At 41.0% G+C, this 21404-nt stretch overlaps 1 protein-coding gene across 5 annotated transcripts; it reads left to right on the plus strand.

Moving 5' to 3' along the window:
* Positions 1–2735: 2735 nt before the first annotated feature.
* Positions 2736–19770, plus strand: c1galt1lb (core 1 synthase, glycoprotein-N-acetylgalactosamine 3-beta-galactosyltransferase 1, like b). Of its 5 annotated transcripts, none has more exons than XR_003692400.1 (7): positions 2736–3294; positions 3476–3745; positions 7393–8057; positions 14370–14703; positions 18265–18364; positions 18812–18885; positions 19346–19770. XR_003692400.1 is itself a non-coding variant. In XM_028575977.1 (4 exons), the coding sequence occupies exons 2-4, from the start codon at positions 3520–3522 to the stop codon at positions 14658–14660; spliced, it is 1182 nt and encodes a 393-aa protein (XP_028431778.1). In that variant the 5' UTR covers positions 2736–3294; positions 3476–3519; the 3' UTR covers positions 14661–15781. The 5 variants fall into 5 exon arrangements, 2 of the variants coding, with proteins under 2 accessions (XP_028431778.1, XP_028431779.1); XR_003692401.1 differs by having other exon boundaries at positions 18268–18364; XR_003692402.1 differs by lacking the exon at positions 18812–18885.
* The last annotated feature ends 1634 nt before the right edge of the window (positions 19771–21404 follow it).

A 21404-nucleotide genomic window follows, 5' to 3' on the forward strand; every position in this document is an offset into this window, starting at 1 on the left:
AATCTGGACTAAATTATTACAGAGAGGCTAACGAGTCTAATGTGGTCTAAATATGAAAAAAAAACTGTGAAATCTCCCTTTATTGCGTTCTCATAAAGACAATACATCTTTAACAATCTAAAAGTGTGTTTTAAAAATAATTTACCTTAATGATTAACACTCTTTCACTACAGTAAGAGGTTCAAAAAATCAGTATCAGTCACTCAGCAATGTAGATTAAAGGGGTGATAGAATGCAAAACTGATTTCATCCTGTCATAGTTGAATAACGACAGTTCGGTGGGTAAATAGGACATACATAGAAGCTCAAAGTCCCACTGACACCCCTATACTATGAAAATCTCATATTTTGAAACTGCCGCTGAAAACGGGCGAATCTCAACAAAGCTGGAAGTTGACGTCAACCTCCCAAAAACTGGAACCTTTGTCAGCCCATGGGTGTATTAAGAGAACGGTCACGCCCCAACATTTACATAAGATACACAACTGACCTGAGATCAGGTAGTCTTCTGAATCTAGCTAGGTCACGCAGATCTCTGCTACTCCATTACAAAATTCACTTCTGAAACTTTTTTATGCGAGAAATCAACTATGTAAAGCTCAAATATGGGTCACTTTACGAAAATGGATGGCTAATTGCAAATTTTGTCCGACTGTGTGTCGGAGTTCAGCGCCGGTGCTGCCTGTGTTGCTGCCTCGCCGCCCGACCTGCCTTCCTTCACACACCCCGGCCTGCTATGAGGTACTTGGAGCTCCGTCACGACTGGCAGCCCACAGCACTCCATACCCGCGCAAAGTCACCGTATCTTGGGGTAATAGACAACTAAACGCCGGTGCTCTGACAGAGCTCCAGGGCCTGCAGCTCCCCTCTTCCTGCTAGCTAAATGCCCGGTGTGTGTGAGTGAGAGCACGGTCAGCAAGCTTGTTACGCCAGCAATCTGTTACCACAGGTTCCAGTTAATCTTTTAATGTGTGTAATTATAATGTGTTGAGTTATTTAAACAAACGATTGGGGAAATAAACGCAGCTTGTCCGCGAGTCTCATTGATAGAGCCTGCGGCTGGATGTGATAGAGCCTGCGGCTGGATGGAGCTATCTAGCCTCCTCTTAGAATTCCTCTGGAATTCAGAAATATTCATTAATTTGAAATCGGACACCGTTGTTAGTTTTATAAGACATTTAGTTAGATGTTATAGGTGGCGTGATGAAATTCAAAGTGTAAATACACTCGGAATTACGCCAAAAATGAAGCTACAGTAACTATCCGTGATTTGTAGCTACAAACGGGTTACATCCAGCCGCAGGCTCTATCAATGGGACTCGCGGACAAGCGGCGTTTATTTCCCCAATCGTTTGTTTAAATAACTCAACACATTATTATTACACACATTAAAAGATTAACTGGAACTGTGGTAAGAGATTGCTGGCGTAACAAGCTCGCTGACCGCGCTCTCACTCACATACACGGGCCATTTAGCAAGCAGGAAGAGGGGAGTTGCAGGCATAGACAGTATATAAGGTTGCAGGCCCTGGAGCTCTGCCAGGGCAGGGGCATTTGGTTGTCCATTAGTGCATTAAAACAGTGACTTTGCGCGGGTATGGAGTGCTGTGGGCTGCCAGTCGTGACGGAGCTCCAAGTACCTCATAGCAGGCCGGGGTCTGTGGAGGAAGGCAGGCCGGGCGGCGAGGCAACAACACAGGCAGCACCGGCCGCTGAACTCCGACACACAGTCTTACCAAATTTGCAATTGGCCATTCATTTTCGTAAAACGGCCCATATTTGAGCTTTATATAGTTGATTTCTCGCTAAAAAAAGTCTCAGAAGTGAATTTAATAACGAAATAGCCCGATAAACAATGTATAACTTTGCAGTGTCTGAAATATGAGACCTGCTGTCGAGTCTCCCATGCGTTTCTATGTAGTTTGCTCAAACCAATCAGCACGTAGCTCATTCTAAATATTCATGAGCATACCATATTTGGAAGAAAAGCTCTTGTTCCAAATAGAGCCATATTCACAGGGTAGTTAATAGCATTTGGGCAATTTTTAGCCCAACCAATGTTACATACCCCATTAGGAGACCTCAAGGAACAGTGTACCCTATATAATCATTCTATCACCCCTTTAAGTTTCCCTGCTGAATTGGACAGTTTTAAGTTCCCCTTAAATTTCCCCTTAACTGCCGATTCGGAAGCCAACTTCAGCGTCGTACGGAAAAGAGCATCTTTACCGACACCAGCCAAGCAGCCAAGACTTGATTTTCAAAACAAAGCCGAAATAAATATGCTTATGGCAGCCAAAGACAGTAAAAGCAGTAAATACATAATGTTAAATAATAAATACTACTATTTACTACTGCTATAACTATACTATAAAACATAATAGTAAAACGTATTTTATAAAGTCTATGGCGTCATGAGCATACGAGTCTAGTGGAGGAAAGTTGCCTGTTTCATCAGTAGAATCGTCGTGATTCTGGGCAAGAGGAGCTGACGGCCGCCAGTACTGTAGCCTTATTTGACAAATTTTGGGCTGATGTTTACAACTTAGCTAGTTGTCAGATTTGTGCTATTAATAGTAAATTAATAATAAATAATCAAGATACAGTATGTAGAAATAGTATTTTATATATATATATATAAACGTTTGCTAAGTAGTCGCACCACTGCCTTTGCAGGAGAAAACATATGAGCTTTTCTTTTGAAATAACGCAACTTGAACCCGGAAAGACAGACGGATAAGTTACAATGTAGTTTATACAACTGTCTATGAGTTTATGCAGCGTTTTGAAACAACTTAAAATTTGTGTTTTAGTCTTTACGTTATTTTCTTTTAACTACGTCATTTCAGTTTGCTCGGTTGGTCAGCTAGCTAGCTAAATAACTAACGTTTCCGTTAGTTGTGTTGACACAACAGGAAGGATTGATGTTAGCAATGTCGGTCAAACTAACGGACTATCGTTAGCTAACGTTAACGGTTATAGTTTGCTAATGCCTGCTGTCCCACCACCAAGGCCAGGAGCCAAGGCTAGTATCTGCTGTTATAATTCGTTTTTCCCTCATCCCGGAGATTATTTAGTTTTGGTTTCTGTTTAGTTAGCTAGTTTTCAGTTTTGCCACGAGCGACATTTTCTGTGGCTAGCTGAGCTAAGTTATCGTTCAGATAGGGGGGAAAAAACGCTAACCTACGTCGTGGTGAAAACTGGCTTAGCTTTTGCATTTCAAAGTTCATGTTTCCTGTTATATTGAATTATCTGTGGGATAACCCAGCTGCTATGGTGTCCGCGATACCGCTGGTGAGTAAACCCCACCCTCTTAAACAGGGAGTGTTTAGAGGCTCACACCCATGTGAGTTTACAAGTCACTTCGTTGTAATTTCCCCACTTGCCAACAAAGCGACAGGGACTTAACAGCTCAAGACTGGGGCCCTTGTAGTGAAACTTGTGTCCATGCTGTCTTTCTCACTATCTTATGCAGCACCTGCCAAGTTGAACGACATACAGTGAGACCCCTGGTCCAGCATGAAGGCCCTCGGATCCAGAGTCTCCTTCTGTGCGGGTTTCGCGGTGGGAACCTTCACACTGTACGTGTTTATGCGGCAAGCGTGGTTTGAGAGGACATTGTCAGCACAGCAGGCCAGCAGCCTTAATAAAGTCCATGACTACCAGCAGCAGCTTGAGCAAGAGAAGACAATATGGAAGAAGGAGAGGTCTGCTCTTTTCAACCTGAAGCACCCTCATCATAAAGGTAGGCCTGTTATGTGTCACCGAACTAGCTACTATATTAAATTTCAGCTTCCTTGTATTTAAATTCCCTGCCTACAGTAGGGCAGTGTTTCTGTCCCTCTCAGACACTGCATTGGGCGTTATGGTCTGATCCTAATACAAAACTCGATACTTGTATGGCAAAGTACGACTTTACTGTAATGTCTCACAATAACGTTTTTCTTTACACCCAATAGACTATTTGTAGACAGACTAATTCTCTACACGCACGTTGGAAGCAACTCGAATGTGCTATTGAAATCTGCACTGTGGATTAAAGTGGACAGATGTTAATTTGTGCAAATGATGGCTAGAGCAGGTTTAGATTTAACTGTTTTATTATTACAGTAGCTTAGTTTATTTTTTTGCACATTATATGGCTTACTTCCTGGTATAGATGGAGATTAAAAAGAGAGACACTGAGGAAACTGACCTGGGAAATACAGAAACTAGAAAGAGAATTAGGCCTAAGTGATGATCAATGCACACAGTAAGCATGACTGTAACACAATGTATTTTTGTTTTATCCCAAGTTCCCAGCAGACAAGTGATCCCAGTGACATAAAAGGCCAAAAAAACATTGAGGTGTTGTATATGTATAGTTAGTGGTCCAGTGAGCTAGGACTATAATTTGGGAGACTTGTACTGTAATTATGAAACCTAATAACCACAAATGGTATGCTAACAATGCTTAATGAAATGCACATGAAAGAGTAACATGCATGATGCTTTATTGTTAAAGAAGACAAAAAAACTTAACTATACAAACATATTTATATAGGACTTTATGTTTTGCCCTTATTGCCCTAAACTGATTCATTGTAAACACATTTGCAACTTTATCATGTGTATGTCATTATTAATCATCTCAATGCAATGATATATATTCATCAAACCTTGAACAACAATATGAGCAGCAGTCTTCATGAACACAATATAACGGCAACAATGACTGTCATATGAATAATTACAAAATGAATGGTCACAATAACAGTTCTTAATTGAATTGCAGGCTAATACAAATAAGGCAAAATCCATCAGAGTGACCGCTGACTGAACACAGCAGGCACCAGGATTAACCAAGCCTGGCTGTTAGCCTGGTCTGGAGCAGGCTAGCTGCACAGAATAATCTCCATGGTAATTTATGAGCCACTGCTTTCATTAAAAACAGAGTCAAGGCTTAATTCAGCCAGAATAACTGGAAAATCCCGGCTTAATCCGCTATCTAGGTTTTGTGAAATAGCCCTCTGGTTTCTTAAGTGCTTGTAAACACACTGCATGTGTACATGTTGTCTGGTTGGAACTGAAACGGGACTGGAGCACAGGGTTTCAATTAACAGGCAAACCCCTTTTTTTTGATGACGTCTCAATGAATTTGGTTCAGATATATAGCTGTACACTGTTGTGTTAATTTTTTGATACGTATTGATTAATCTTAACATCCCTCTAAATATTCAGTATTTATCTACTGTATGTAGGGGCAGAGGTGGCGCCAGGGAGGGGCTAGGGGGTGCTGTAGCTACCCCTAGGATTGCCATAGCACCCCCTTAGCACCCCCAAGAAATTGCTGTGGTTGATTTATAAATAAATAAAAAATCGTTAAATAATATTTTTTTTAATTAATAAATACATTAATAAAACAAACCGATTATTTGTAGGCTAAAAAACACAGGTGATCGTATTCGGCCAAAGGGTGCAGCACACATTGAACTTTTGACCTTACTTCCGCAGTAACATTTTCACACAGAAGAAGAAGAGCTCAATATTTGGAGCCGTTAGGATTAGAGAAGTGAGTCTAATGCTAGCAATGGATAGTTTTTTACTCTTTACTCTGAGACTTTATCACAACCTGTAAATGAGGCTGAGAGATATGGTGAACTTGTCACCAACCGGGACGAAGAAAAGCAGCCGGAGGAAGGTGACCTGACCATGGCTGTGATTGCTGCTGAGGATGCTTAACGTCACCCTGCTGTAAATGACATTAGACCAGGGGATCGCACAGCCAGGCCACAGTGGGTGAGTCCGCTGATAGGGGTCCATGCAAGAACGCTCTTATCTCTGTCTCGTAGAAGAGCATTACAGTAAACGTGTTTTACAGAAACGTAAATAATCACAAATTTATACAGTGCACTGGACATCAGTTTATTTTTATCCCAGAAAACGTGTTCGCCCTCAGTGGCTTATTTAGATATATTAAGTCACTACAGATATGACTACAGTATTTTTGAGTGTGAAAACTATGTGAGGATACATGCGCATGTGGGTTTGTGTGTGTGCTTGGCTATGTGTGGTGTATTTGGCCTGCTGCATTACTCTTCTGAGCCACTGTATGAGAGCTGCAGTAATGATTGTTTGAACCTGGCTTGTTGGCTGGTATTTTAAATATGTTTGGTGGGCTAATCAGAGTTCTATGGTGCTGTTAGGGCTAGGTATCGTTCAGAATTTTGATCCGGTGCCAATTTTGATACCTCAGTTTTGATACCGATTCCTAACGATACTTTTTTCGATACCATATGTTTTAAAATCCATTTCAGCATCAACAAAAATACATTAAACACAAAGCTTTTATTTTCCACCTTAATTGTGAATCAAAACAGTTATCAAAATTAAAAAATTCTGGTAAAACTGCTCACTCAGAGTAACATTAATAAAAGTGCCTTGCCTTGCAAGCTCATCAGGGCAGAGAAACCACCGTTTTGGCTGCTTGTAAGAGGAAGTGTAACGTCAACAGCACCGCGACCGCTTTCGGCTCGCCATTAATATCATATCGCAGTTTTAAAAAACTGTAACCACACTTGAAACCAACCGTGACTCTCTGTGACTTCAACAAAACTGCAGACAGTTTACTCCGTCCGCACCTCTCCGTGTGCGTGTGTCGGTCGGAGCTCCGCTCTGTGTCAATATGCAGAGAGGACAGATAAGCTTGCGCTTACGCGCTCAGACTCTTTTTAGATACGAAAGATAAAGATACGAAAGATAAAGAATTTTTCGATACTCGCAGGATTGGAGTATTTTTTTTCCGATACCATAAAAGTATCGTCGTTCGGTACCCAGCCCTAGGTGCTGTTGTATGGGCAACTTTAAATCAATCTCTCTCGTTCACTCGCTTAGTAAACCGCAACTGCGCGAGTGTGTGTAACGTTAGCCTATTTGTGTCAAGAGAAACTCAAAATTTCCGAGCACCCTCACTGAAACGTCCAGCAACCCCAAAGCACCAGCAAAAGAACATCTCTGGCGCCGCCACTGTGTAGGGGAATATTGTCAAGTTTTAAACACGTGGAACAGTGTACACTAAGTGCTTACCAATAGTATAAAATGGATCATGCAAAAGAGAAAATTGTCTTCAGCAAGGCAAGTGTGCCGATTTGCATGGGTGTATTTTTTATAATGTGTTTGTCGCTCATTTTAATTATCGGCTTTTTATTTTGAACCATCCACTTGAGCTGGGTTTTCTATGCCATACCCTGCTACCACCATGAGGGCATATTTTTTTTTCCTCCTTTTGAATGTTGTCTTTTCCCCTCCAAGAGCATATTATATACTGTATTTTATATGGGATATTGTCACACTTTTTGTATATAAAGAGTATTGTATAAAATGTGATTATTAATGTTTATATCTCCTCACTAGGTGAGGATAGCGGCATGGCTGACGAACTATACAAAAAGGTGCGTATTCTTTGCTGGGTGATGACTGGACCCAACAACCTGGAGAAGAAGGCTCGGCATGTAAAGTCCACGTGGAGTCGCCACTGCAATGTTGTGGTCTTCATGAGCTCTGTGGATGACCCTGACTTCCCTACGGTGGGCTTAGGTACAAAGGAGGGTCGGGACCAGCTGTACTGGAAAACGATCCGGGCCTTCCATTATGCCTACGAACATCATGCCAATGAGGCGGATTGGTTTCTCAAGGCAGATGACGACACCTACGTAATCGTAGACAACCTGCGCTGGGTTCTTTCGAATCACACGCCGGACGAGCCAATTTATTTTGGCCGAAGATTCAAGCCCTACACCAAGCAGGGCTACATGAGTGGCGGTGCGGGCTATGTGTTGAGCAGAGAGGCTCTGCGGCGATTTGTAGAGGGATTTAAAAACAAACTTTGCACTCACACGACCTCTGTAGAGGACCTGGCAATGGGGCAGTGCATGGAGAAAGTTGGGGTGCTGGCAGGGGACTCCAGAGACACTGTGCACAGGGAGACATTTCACCCATTTATCCCCGAGCAGCACCTTACTGCAAAGTTTCCCAAGAGCTTCTGGTATTGGAGCTACTGCTACTACCCCATCTCAGAGGCAAGTGCAGCAAACTTTATGGACTTTCTCTGCTTCTATGCTATTCGCTAACTCTCATATTAGCCAGTGAACTGCTAGTTTTGCTGCTCTCTCTCTCTCTCTCTCTCTCTCTCTCTCTCTCTCTCTCTCTCTCTCTCTCTCTCTCTCTCTCTCTCTGCTTTAATCTATTGTTGTTGTTGTTGTTTTTTTCTATTGATCACATTTGAATGCCCGGTTGTGCGCCCACCCCCACTCCACAGGTCCATCGCAGTGTTTTTGCTCGATTTTCTTTCTCCTTGGCATTTTTCTTGCCTCTGCGCCGGCTCTAGCATTATGTTTTTGGGTTGTCCGCGATATCTCAAGAGCCCCTGGAGGGAGTTTCTTCAAATTTTGGACAAGCATCCACTTGGACTCAAGGATGAACTGATTCGATTTTGAACGATGTTTGCAAAACACTTTTCTGGGTATTATTCAGCACCATCAGGACCGTCCACACCAAGTAGTGTTAATTTCGTCAGACGAGACGAGAGTAAATATGATCGTCAACGACCTTTTTTTTTCCATGACTAAGACGAGACGATGACGAGAACGCTGACTAAGACTAAATTAACATGCATTATTGTTGGCGAAAAAGACGAGACTAAAATGTTTTGCATAAAATAAAAATTAAGATAAAATCTCTCTTCATTTTCGTCTACAATCGTCTCTACTTTTCCATCATGAGATAGAATATTCAGCTGTTAATAGGGTTGGGTACCGAGACCTGGTGCTACGGCACCTACCAGACCGAATAGCAACGCGGATTTCGGTGCCACTTAAATGCCTATGCTTCTCTCTGATGCTCCTAAACGGATGTTAGAGGCAACCGAAACATCGCTGCACGGGACACTAGTTAATACTACACTTGGCAGCAGGTAACGTTAGCCTACCGTTAGCTAGCAGCTGGAGTAAACCTGGTTAAAATGCTGACAGCTAAACGGTGTAAAAGTTTGTCTGTATTTAACTGTGTAGGATTCCAACAGGGGGACGTACAGTGAAGTCCATAAATATTGGGACATCGACACAATTCTAATCTTTTTGGCTCTATACACCACCACAATGGATTTGAAATGAAATGAACAAGATGTGCTTTAACTGCAGACTTTCAGCTTTAATTTGAGGGTATTTACATCCAAATCAGGTGAACGATGTAGGAATTACAACAGTTTGTATATGTGCCTCCCACTTTTTAAGGGACCAAAAGTAATGGGACAATTGGCTGCTCAGCTGTTCCATGGCCAGGTGTGTGTTAGTCCCTCATTATCCCATTTACAAGGAGCAGATAAAAGGTCCAGAGTTCATTTCAAGTGTGCTATTTACATTTGGAATCTCTTGCTGTCAACTCTCAATATGAGATCCAAAGAGCTGTCCCTATCCGTGAAGCAAGCAATCAAAAACAAAACAAACCCATCAGAGAGATAGCAAAAACATTAGGTGTGGCTAAATCAACTGTTTGGAACATTCTTAAAAAGAAAGAACGCACCGGTGAGCTCAGCAACACCAAAAGACCTGGAAGACCACGGAAAACAACTGTGGTGGATGACCGAAGAATTCTTTCCCTGGTGAAGAAAACACCCTTCACAACAGTTGGCCAGATCAAGAACAGTCTCCAGGAGGTACAGTGGGGGAAATAAGTATTTGACCCCTTGCTGATTTTGCAGGTTTGCCCACTTACAAAGAATGCAAAAATCTACAATTTTAATCATATGTACATTCTAACAGTGAAAGACAGAATCCCAAAGAAAATTCCAGAAAATCACATCATATGAATTTATTAAAATTGATAACCATCTGATGAGGAAAAACAAGTATTTGACCCCCTGGACAAACAGCATGTTAATATTTTGTAGAAAAGCCATTATTGGCCAGCACAGATGTCAAACGGTTTTTATAGTTGGTGACAAGGTTTGTGCACATTTCGGCAGGGATGTTGGCCCACTCCAAATCATTCAGGTTCCGAGGTTGTCGCCTGGCAACTCAAATTTTAAGCTCCCTCCAAAGATTTTCAATCGGATTCAGGTCTGGAGACTGGCTAGGCCACTCCAGAACCTTGATGTGCTTCTTCTTCAGCCACTCTTTTGTTGCTTTGGCGGTGTGCTTAGGGTCGTTGTCGTGCTGAAACACCCATCCTCGACCCATCTTCAGCTCTCTCACTGAGGGAAGGAGATGTTGGTCCAGAATTCCACGATACATGGCCCCGTCCATCCTCCCCTCAATACGATGGAGTTGTCCCGTCCCTTGGCTGAAAAGCACCCCAAAGCATGATGTTGCCACCACCATGCTTGACGGTGGGGATGGTGTTCTTTGGGTTGTACTCGGTGTTCTTTGCCCTCCAAACACGACGAGTTGAGTTGAGGCCAAAAAGTTCTATTTTGGTCTCATCTGACCACATCACCTTCTTCCAGGCCTCTTCTGAGTCGTCCAGGTGGTGAATGGCGAACTTCATGCGGGCCTGTACATGTTTCTTCTTGAGCAGGGGGACCTTGCGTGCGCTGCAGGATTTCAATCCATGACGGCGTAGTGTGTTACCAACCGTTTCTTTTGTAACTGTGGTCCCAGCTGCCTTCAGTTGATTCATCAGTTCCCCCCTTGTAGTTTTGGGATGATTCCTCACCGTTCGCATGATCAGGGACACCCCACGAGGCAAGATCTTGTGTGGAGGCCCAGACCGAGGGAGGTTGGCGGTGGTGTGGTGCTTCTTCCATTTCCTGATAACTGCACCGACAGTTGATCTTTTCTCTCCAAGTTGCTTTCCGATTCTCTTGTAGCCCATCCCAGCCTTGTGCAGATCAACAATCTTGTCCCTGATGTCCGTAGAAAGCTCTTTGGTCTTGCCCATGGTGGTGATGTTGGATGCTGGTTGTTTGGGTGTTGACAGGTGTCTTTTATACAGGTAACGAGGTGAGGCAGGTGTATTTCATGTAGACAATTGGTTCGGATTGGGGCTGTGTCTTAAAGAAAGACTAACTGGCTTGTAGGAGCCAGAATACTTGCTGTTTGTCCAGGGGGTCAAATACTTGTTTTTCCTCATCAGATGGTTATCAATTTTAATAAATTCATATGATGTGATTTTCTGGAATTTTCTTTGGGATTCTGTCTTTCACTGTTAGAATGTACATATGATTAAAATTGTAGATTTTTGCATTCTTTGTAAGTGGGCAAACCTGCAAAATCAGCAAGGGGTCAAATACTTATTTCCCCCACTGTACCTCCTGGAGACTGTTCTTGATCTGGCCAACTGTTGTGAAGGGTGTTTTCTTCACCAGGGAAAGAATTCTTCGGTCATCCACCACAGTTGTTTTCCGTGGTCTTCCAGGTCTTTTGGTGTTGCTGAGCTCACCGGTGCGTTCTTTCTTTTTAAGAATGTTCCAAACAGTTGATTTAGCCACACCTAATGTTTTTGCTATCTCTCTGATGGGTTTGTTTTGTTTTTGATTGCTTGCTTCACTGATATGGACAGCTCTTTGGATCTCATATTGAGAGTTGAATTGTAGATTTTTGCATTCTTTGTAAGTGGGCAAACCTGCAAAATCAGCAAGGGGTCAAATACTTATTTCCCCCACTGTAGGTGTATGTGTGTCAAAGTCAACAATCAAAAGAAGACTTCACCAGAGTGAATACAGAGGGTTCACCACAAGATGTAAACCATTGGTGAGTCTCAAAGACAGGAAGGCCAGATTAGAGTTTGCCAAACAACATCTAAAAAAGCCTTCACAGTTCTGGAACAACATCCTATGGACAGATGAGACCCAAGATCAACTTGTACCAGAGTGATGGGAAGAGAAGAGTATGGAGAAGGAAAGGAACTGCTCATGATCCAAAGCATACCACCTCATCAGTGAAGCATGGTGGTATGGCTGCCAATGGAACTGGTTCTCTTGTATTTATTGATGATGTGACTGCTGACAAAAGCAGCAGGATGAATTCTGAAGTGTTTCGGGCAATATTATCTACTCATATTCAGCCAAATGCTTCAGAACTGATTGGACGGCGCTTCACAGTGCAGATGGACAATGGACCCAAAGCATACTGCGAAAGCAACCAAAGAGTTTTTTAAGGGAAAGTAGTGGAATGTTATGCAATGGCCAAGTCAATCACCTGACCTGAATCCGATTGAGCATGCATTTCACTTGCTGAAGACAAAACGGAAGGGAAAATGCCGCAAGAATAGGGCTGGGTACCGAACGTCGATACTTTTATGGTATGTGTATCAAAAAATTCTATATCTTTCTGTGCCAAATTTCGGTTCCAAAAGCGTCTGAGCGTGTAAGCGCAAGCTTATCTGTCCTCTGCATATTGACACAGAGCGGAGCTCCGACACACACACACACACACACACGCACACACACACACACGGAGAGGTTCGGACCGAGTAAACTGTCTGCAGTTTTGTTGAAGTCACCGAGAGTCACGGTTGGTTTCAAGTGTGGTTACAGTTTTTTTAAAACTTCACGCAGACAGCGTTTGCCGCGATATGATATTAATGGCGAGCCGAAAGCGGACGCGGTGCTGTTAACGTTACACTTCCTCTTACAAGCAGCCACAACGGAGGTTTCTCTGCCCTGATGACTGACTGACAGGCTGAGCTTGTAAGGGAAGGCACTTTTAATAATGTTACTCTGAGTGAGCAGTGTTATCAGAATTTTTTTAATTTTGATTCACAATTAAGGTGGAAAATAAAAGCTTTGTGTTTAATGTATTTTTGTTGATGTTGAAATGGATTTTAAAACGTATGGTATCGAAAAAAGTATCGTTAGGAATCGGTATCGAAACTGAGGTATCGAAATTGGCACCGGATCGAAAGATTCTGAACGATACCTAGCCCTACCCAAGAACAAGCAGGAACTGAAGACAGTTGCAGTAGAGGCCTGGCAGAGCATCACCAGGGATGAAACTCAGCGTCTGATAATGTCTATGCGTTCCAGACTTCAGGCTGTAATTAGTATTAAAAAGTGAAAGTTTGATTTATGATTGTTAACCTGTCCCATTACTTTTGGTACTTTTAAAAGTGGGAGGCACATATACAAACTGTTGTAATTCCTACACTGTTCACCTGATTTGGATGTAAATACCCTCAAATTACAGCTGAAAGTCTGCAGTTAAAGCACATCGTGTTAGTTTCATTTCAAATCCATTGTGGTGGTGTATAGAGCCAAAAAGATTAGATTTGTGTCGATGTCCCAATATTTATGGACCTGACTGTATGACAGTCTGCAGCTGCCGTTGTCTGAAAAACAACACATATGTTGCGTTCACTTCAAACTCTCCTCGCCAGCCTTGTGCTGCGTTAAATGTTATTGTAAAATACCATTTTCCCATTCAGTGGTTTTTTTTGTCGTTTAACAAGAATGTACTGGTGAAATAAGGAAGAGGCTCAATATTTATATAACTTTATATAATTTATTTTTATAAAACTATTTGACTGAAATGGTTATCAGAAATAATCTCATTGAAAAAAAGACTAAAATGTTTTGACTAAAACTAGACTAAAATGACGAGACTTTTAGTCGACTAAAACTTGACTAACAAAAAAAGATGTGAAAGACTAAATATGACTAAAACTAACAAGGACATTTTGCACAAGACTAAGACTAAATAAAAAATAGGGGACAAAATTAACACTAACGCCAAGAACGATAACTATAACGATTTTAAAGATCGTTCTAACTCAAGTGAATGGCGCAGTCCGCACCACAACTATAAAGACAACTGCAGCAGCGAACGATATCCTTGGATCACTTTTCAAAACGAAAATCCATCTGAATTTACAACATGGCACGGTGAAGAGATTGGTTTCACACAGGCGGTCAGTGGCATGACGTGACTTTTACACCCGGTGGGGCTACGATCCTTAAGTTCTGTATATTTTTGTATTTTTAAACCTTAGTACTTTGAAAGTATTTCTCATGTAACAGAAACCACTGAGAGTAAATCCTGTGTTCTCGTTCCGGTGCTCTGCATAGATCTGACACACATCTGGTCACATTTGGTCGGATACTGAATTGGTGACACTAATCTTGGGTGCCTACCTTGAAACCATGGTGATTGTACGTCGTACACTTAGTACACTTTTTATTAAATTGCTTCAAAGTCTTCACTACATATGAGTCTGGACAGAACTTTAGATAAATTGTAACTTGATTGGTTGCCGGAGTCATACAAATCGCAAGGCGGTAATTCTAGTTTGCATCTAGTTTTACATTATCTTGTGACAGATATACAAATGTGTTCACCCATTCCGAATGTGAAACTTGGTCTCTGTATTGCATAACCACATACTCTGTTTTTCCTCAGGGTCCAAACTGCTGCTCGGACGTGTCGGTGTCATTCCACTATGTAGACGCTTCACACATGTATTTAATGGAGTACTACACATATCACCTACGTGCCTTTGGATACAGATACCGTTACCAGCCACCAACCCCCCTGGGCTACAATATTGAGCAGTCAAGTTCCAGCGATGCCACGAAAGGAAAAAAAGAGCTGACTTCTAAGGAGAAAGGGCAAGTAGAGGGGAATGATCCGTCCAGGACTGACAAGAGACAAGATGCAGATCCCCCACCTGCTGCTCCAGCTGGAAAATAACAGTATGACTTTGTGGGTGCATGAAGGGACAGGATCTCATTAGGTAGGCAGTATGTGTATTATGTGTGTTTGCTTAATCATTCTGATAATCTTTGCTTGCTTTGCCCACTTTGATTCAAAATGTCCCCACATACAAGCGTGTTGCTGAAGGACTGTTACTAATGTGAAATGTGACTGCCAGACTGGCCTTAAGGGAAAGAGAGAATATTACCCTTGTTTTTCAGGTTTGTAGGTGGTTTATACAACCCAACGTCTTCTTTGGAAGTCAGAAAAAGCTTTCTGTGGGCTGCGTTCATTTGTAAACTAACTAAAGCACCTTCTTAATCCATATGGACCTGTTATGGGAAAGTATTTTCCAGAGAAAAGTTAAATAAGATTTTGCCAATGTTTTATCCTTTTCTTGACTATTGCAAACCCACCAAAACACCCTGATCTATTTACTCTCTACAGCGAGGTAGTTCTTTGTTTGCTGGAGTTGTTTGACTACATTCCACACAGACTGTAGGCCTTGGAAAATGTTTAAGGGTGAAAACAACCCCTCTTTTGTCTATAGGTGACATGTATTTCTTTAGAGCATATCACAGTTTTACATACAGGCAAGTGTAAAGTTCCGTGTCGGACTGAATCTCTTTTTATTTGGTTGTATTCTGTGGTAGCTCTAAGAAGATTGATTTCCTGTCTCTCAGTAATAGTAAGAGCTGCAACTTACTATTCTTTTTATTAATGAAAAAAGCCTGTTGTAATTTCCTAAAGTCTTCAAACCGTTTTGTTTTTCCGACCAACAGTCAAAAAACATAAAAATTATCAATTAAGACAAAGAGAAGCCGCAAATCCGCTCGAGAGAAGCTGGACCTACGTAATGTTTGAATTATTGGAAAAAAGACAATTTATGGATCATCAAAATAGTTGCCAGTTAATTTTGTCATAATTTTAATTGATTAATTGACCAATTGTTTCAGCTACATAAACATCATTATGGAAGTGAAGGCAATTTAAGCTGTGATCTTGCAGCCTTAATTAAATAATACGATGGGAAAGGGCAACTACATCCCACGCATTCATGTTTCCCTATGGCTAATAGACTTAAACTGATGTGACCATGATGCTTTAAATGAAACGTTCAAAAGACTAAATCTATACAGTCCAGCCAAAGATTTCCATGAAGGATGTGACTGATGTCACATCCGTCACTGATAAACGGACAAGCCAATATTTGTGGTCTGGGTGCTTCTCATTTATTTGTTTAGTTGGTGTGTATGTTGAGTTAACTGGAAACTTTCAGGATGTTTGTCTGCAGCTTTGTGTTAGTTTTATCTGGATAATGTCTTTAGTGGTTTGACCTTCAGCCAGACAAGGAAAACAGTTAGTCAGATATTAGGGGTGTGACGAGACACTTACTCCACGAGACGAGACACATCACGAGATTGGGTTCACGAGAACGAGACGAGACGAGATTTTTAAAAAAAATTTGAAGAAATCCTCAATGATGAAATATATGAATGGAAAATAGTTTTTTTATTCAACTGACCTTGGCTTCTTTGTAGAGGTTTGGGACTACAGTGCGAGTTAAATGCGCGCGTGATGGGATGACGTACCTCGTTTCCAGTGTGTGGAGGAGTCGCCGAAATCCAACATTTTCCACCACAGAAAATGGCCTCATATCAGCTGCAATGAAAACGCCTATGTCCCTCGTTATTGCCGTGGCTCTTGCACTTACCGGTGGCAGAGATGCAAAGGCTTTTAGAGTTGTTTGCCCTTTTAATGTTTTCGTCGCGGGTGCAGTAGTTAGTAGAGAGCTGTGGTGGTGCTGTAAGTGTTTTTGCATAGTGCTCGTGTTAGCCGCGGTATACGGCATGTTTTTCTACAATGTTTACATATTATGCCTGTCTTGTCTGTCACTCTTTCGCCGTTTATTATTTCCGCAGGAAAACCAAAATGTTGCCACACAAATGATTTAAAAGTGGCAGGGGGATCTTCAATAGTAATTTCACGCTCCATCACGCTGACCTAACATCGCCTCACGAGACAACTTTTCACCTCGACGAGAAATCTCGTCACGTTTTAATCTCGCGAGATCTCGTAAAACGAGATCTCGTCACACCCTTATCAGATATCTATCTTTCATAGGAATGAAATGCACGCTTCTTCTACCCGTGCTTCCTGCAATTGGCACTGGATACACACACACACTTCACAGTTCCCCTCATCTCTCCCGATGGACTCATCAGCTTGTGCCTTTTGTAAATTTGAGATTGTATGAGCCATCAGCTGCACACATGACTTTGCACTGTGACATTACCATGATGAGAGTGATGTTTTCAGATGAAGTATAATTTTATTGAATCCTTCCAATGTTATAAGGATGGCCTTTGGGCATGCCAGCAAATTACTTGTTAATCACAGTGTTTTTTTGTTTTATTTTTAAATATACAATTTTAGTTTCTACAATGTGTAATTTTTTTAATTGTGGGTGGGCCAGTCCTTTTTGTTTTGTACATTGTGTATATTTAAAAGTATTAACAGTTCCTGTACTACTTTGAAACCAAACAACAAAAAAATAATTTTGTGGGTGATGGTAATTACCAAATAGAGAAACTGGCTTCAGGATTCAGGCAGGATTCTGTGATGATTCAGACTAAACCTATTTGTCGTTTATGTGAAAATTGAATACACTTTGAGTGTTATAATTGCTGTTTTTTTTTTTTAACCACTTAAACCTCCCACTTTCCAAGGTAAAACATGGAGCTTTTTCACAGCAGACATTTTGACTTGTCATAGTAGGAAAAGCACAGCTGAAACTGATAACCTTAATGATGGCTCCATTCCATCAACTGTCCCAGTAAGTTATTTCAGTCAGTCAGCATGCACAATACCAGGGCCTCTCCTAAGTGGAGTGCAGCCATCATTAATGGTTTTGAACACACCTGTGCTTTTCCTACTATGACATGTCAACATGTCTATGTAGGAGGTAACTAATGCCTATCAAAATGCCTTTTGTACATGTTTACACTCCGTTTCTTTCTGTACATGAGCACAGAGAATGTTCAGTTTGTTTTGTTTCTATTAAAATGGAAAAGTCCAGTTTAAACCAAATCAGCATGTTTTATAGAATGGTTTTCTTTTGAAATAATTTAAATTTGTAAAACATTTTAGCAGCAAAGGGCTTCAGTGCAGATTCTTACTATCAGTCCTGCGGGCCCAAACACAGCTGATAACCATCACATCTGGTTTCTGATGCCAGTGATACATCCAGTCCTCGACAATCTACTCAAACATTCAAATTGTATCTAAGGGATAGGTGTACTGTTTTTATATCTGAAATGTATTTATGTTGGTTTTGACATCTAAATTGAGGTGTTACATTTTAGTGTGTAAATGAGTATTGTGTGAGTTTGTGAGCATACATGATCAAGTGTGCAGGGTTGTTTTCAGTGAATGTTCTTTAATCACTATAAATAAATGCATATTTTATTGTACATTTGTTTTACATTAGTTATTACGTCAGAACATTTTCCAGTGACAGTAGAAAAGCATTCATGCATGGTTAATATGGCTTCACCTCTCTGTAGTTAAATAACTTTGATACATTGTCCTCTCGTTACAGTAGCTGTGAGGACTTAAGGTTTTACAGCCTTTGTTGAGGTTGAGGGGGCGTGACATCCTCACAACAGAAAGCCTTAAAACCTGAGGAGATAGAGAACAAGGTTAGCAAAAGATTCAGCAACACAGATTGTTTTTTCTTTTTTAATTTTAGGGGGGATAATCAAAAGGCCTCACCTCTGCCTCCCATGATTGAAAAATCGGCCACGCCTTGTCTGTAAATACTCCGGGGCTATTCCTGTTATGTACACGGAAATAGCAGGTTCTAACAATTCTAATAAACATATAACCAGTTTTACAAGATCTGATCCTATATGAAGGGGAAACTCAAGCTTCAAGTGTGGTACCGGGTTTGTAATACTGGCAGGTTTTTATTTCTGGTATCGATTTAAAAAAAACAAAAAACTATGCACAATATCTGTATGTTTCTCTTACAAACAGCAGCACAATACACAGTGAAATAGTGTAAAGTAAATCATATGTTGTGTGGCTTGCTGAAAGAATTGCTCTCAGTGTTGCTGAAGTCACTCACCTGTTCTCCACCCCAACAGATCAGCGAGGAAGCGATCCTTGTGTCCTGCGCAAGATAAACAAAAGATGTAATACAATGCCATAAAGCTATTAGGTGAGGTCATTACAGAAAAATACTGGTTTGAAATTCATACTTTTTCTTGACAACGGGGTGTTTCTGTGGCCTGCAAAAAGAGTTAGGCGTTAGACGACAATAGCTCGCGTGTCAGTGAGAGAGTACTGTCGGACGAGGTGTTTCCTACAAAAAAAACTCACGGTTTGGTTGAGCAGCACTTCTCCTTCCCATTAGACCCACAAAGCTGTCATAGTCTATCTTTTTAAATCTCTTCAACTCCGCATCTTCTTGAACACAGCTCTCCGGCTTAGCCCGAAAGACAAAACATCATTTGTTAGCCTGTTTGTTAATTATTGTGCATTTTAGCTTAAAATGTTCTAAAAATCTGCTACAGTGACCTTAAAAATCAGGCCATAACACACTTGACTTTGTAAATATCGTGTCGATGTATGTAGCCTTACCTCTGTCAGTGATTTGTAGGTGTCTTCCTTACATCCAGACCTCACAGGAAATAAGACGAGGACGACTAAAGCGACCAATGAAGCAAGAGTGCAGCAGTTTGAAGTTCTTTCCATCACTCTGAAATGTAAATCAGATTTACAGCGAGACAAAGCCTGCACGTTACCAGGTTGGTTTATCAACATGTACAACTATTCTGTGACCAATTTCAACTAAACATTGATAGCAAACGATTTTACCATAGTCACATACTTTATTTTCATGTTTTAGAGAAATTTGGGACAGTTGTTTGGACTGGGTCAAACATTTTAATAAGTGTGATAGCAGCAACTAGTGGCCAGGAGTGTATCTTTTCCGTAGCTGACACTTGACCGGTTTAGTGACCGGTTTTTAAACTATTAACTTAAAAGCAAAGGGACATTTCCAGTTGATGTTTTAGATCTGAATATGCGCTACACGCTGATTACTCACACAAGCTATTATAAGCTATATAATGCATGTTAAGTGTTTAAAAGCCACCATTCACTATGTCTATATGTCTATAACTAAACCAGTATGTCAAGTGCAATTGTGATTAAAGTCATCCATTCAAAGAGCATAACAGCCTGCAACAATCACAGCCTATCCTTCAACAAATGTGGTTGTCTCTTAATGCTCTTTAATTAATACATCTAAATTAAATAAAAGTATTTATTTGCTTTCCATTTAATTACATTGAATGCAAACAAATGTTTTGTTGACTGTGGATCTGGAGCACTGCGTCTGTTGAATTCTAAGGCTCCTTTTGATTGTATGTACTTTGTGGGATGCTGTAATAGCTGGCTGCTAACTGTGTGCCCTGTAACCGTAGGCTACATTCGCAAGCAGGCCCAACACAACAGGGTTTCATGTATATCCCATCAAACTTATTTAAAACATGTCTTTAACTGTGGTTGCAACAGTCACACTTTACCTTCAAAAATAATGTGAAGCCCATGACAGCAGATTTGACTCCAGGTGTACGGTAATCTTTTAAACTAAAAAACACATTTTGATTACACTGTTATGGGCCCATACATTACACGTTTAAATTATAGTTATAGCAATGGTCGGGCCGAGCATTTTGAGCAGGAAAAGAATAAGGCGGTGGATGGAGACGAGGAGAAAAATGGCAAACAAACAACTTGAACTCTTAACTCTCACACTGAAAACCAGTATCAACCTTGTTGAGCTACAGCTCCTCTAAGCTCTAAGAAACCGGTCTCCAATCCGCAAAGCATAATGCCAGAGTACACAGTGGCATGTTAAGATAGGACACAAACTAGGTGTGTTGATGCTGATAAACCACTAAAACACACAGGGAAGGTGTCCAAAGCACAATGGTGCTGATCTCGGGGAGCTATTATCTGGGTGATGACATCTCAGGGCATTGAATAGACAATGGGCAGGAATGCATGAAAATGCAGGATTATAAACTACTGTTAAAAAATCATTCCTCTCTAGATAATTCAGAGATGTTGTGTACTTAGTTAAGACAACATAGAGATGCCTGGAATGTATTTTCACGAAGATCAATGACATGATCAAACTGATGTTTAAAGATGCTCTGTTTTGCATTGAGTGCAATGGTGTAGATGAGGACACAATTAAAAAAAACAAAAACAATTTGAGATAAAAATCTGAAATGTTTCACACTAAATTTACAGTGACCTCTAAATGTTGTGATTTCTTTCCCTAAACTTCAAAGATTTATTTATTTTTTAATGTTAGATAACTGCTGTAGTGCCACCATCAAGAGCATACAAATCGGACTGATTAGGTTTGGCACAGGACTTGACTTGTGTGCAAAGTTTGGTGAGTTTTTATGCATGGGAACCATAGACTGTTAATATTTACAGTGTATGATGGGAACATGGATTTCTTATTTCTTTCTTCTTCACTGCTTGGCCCCATATAATACTGGCAAAAACAATAGGGTCCAGTCCACGCAGCTTCGCTGCTCGGCACCTAATAACGTAACTAATGCATGCAGCAACATGTACATGTTTGCATCTGACTACCAGCTTGATTAAAACTGCTTCATACTTCTCTAAGAACAGGTACTGTTGCCTTTTCGATAG

Source organism: Perca flavescens, chromosome 4, assembly GCF_004354835.1.
Source record: "Perca flavescens isolate YP-PL-M2 chromosome 4, PFLA_1.0, whole genome shotgun sequence".
Classification (NCBI taxonomy): domain Eukaryota; kingdom Metazoa; phylum Chordata; class Actinopteri; order Perciformes; family Percidae; genus Perca; species Perca flavescens.

Bases quoted from the DNA above. Each gene is read 5' to 3' on its own strand.
- c1galt1lb (XM_028575977.1), top strand. From the start codon at position 3,520: ATGAAGGCCCTCGGATCCAGAGTCTCCTTCTGTGCGGGTTTCGCGGTG. The intron at 3,746-7,392 runs GTAGGCCTGTTA...TCTCCTCACTAG, and splicing joins GAAGCACCCTCATCATAAAG to GTGAGGATAGCGGCATGGCT. The intron at 8,058-14,369 runs GCAAGTGCAGCA...GTTTTTCCTCAG, and splicing joins GCTACTACCCCATCTCAGAG to GGTCCAAACTGCTGCTCGGA.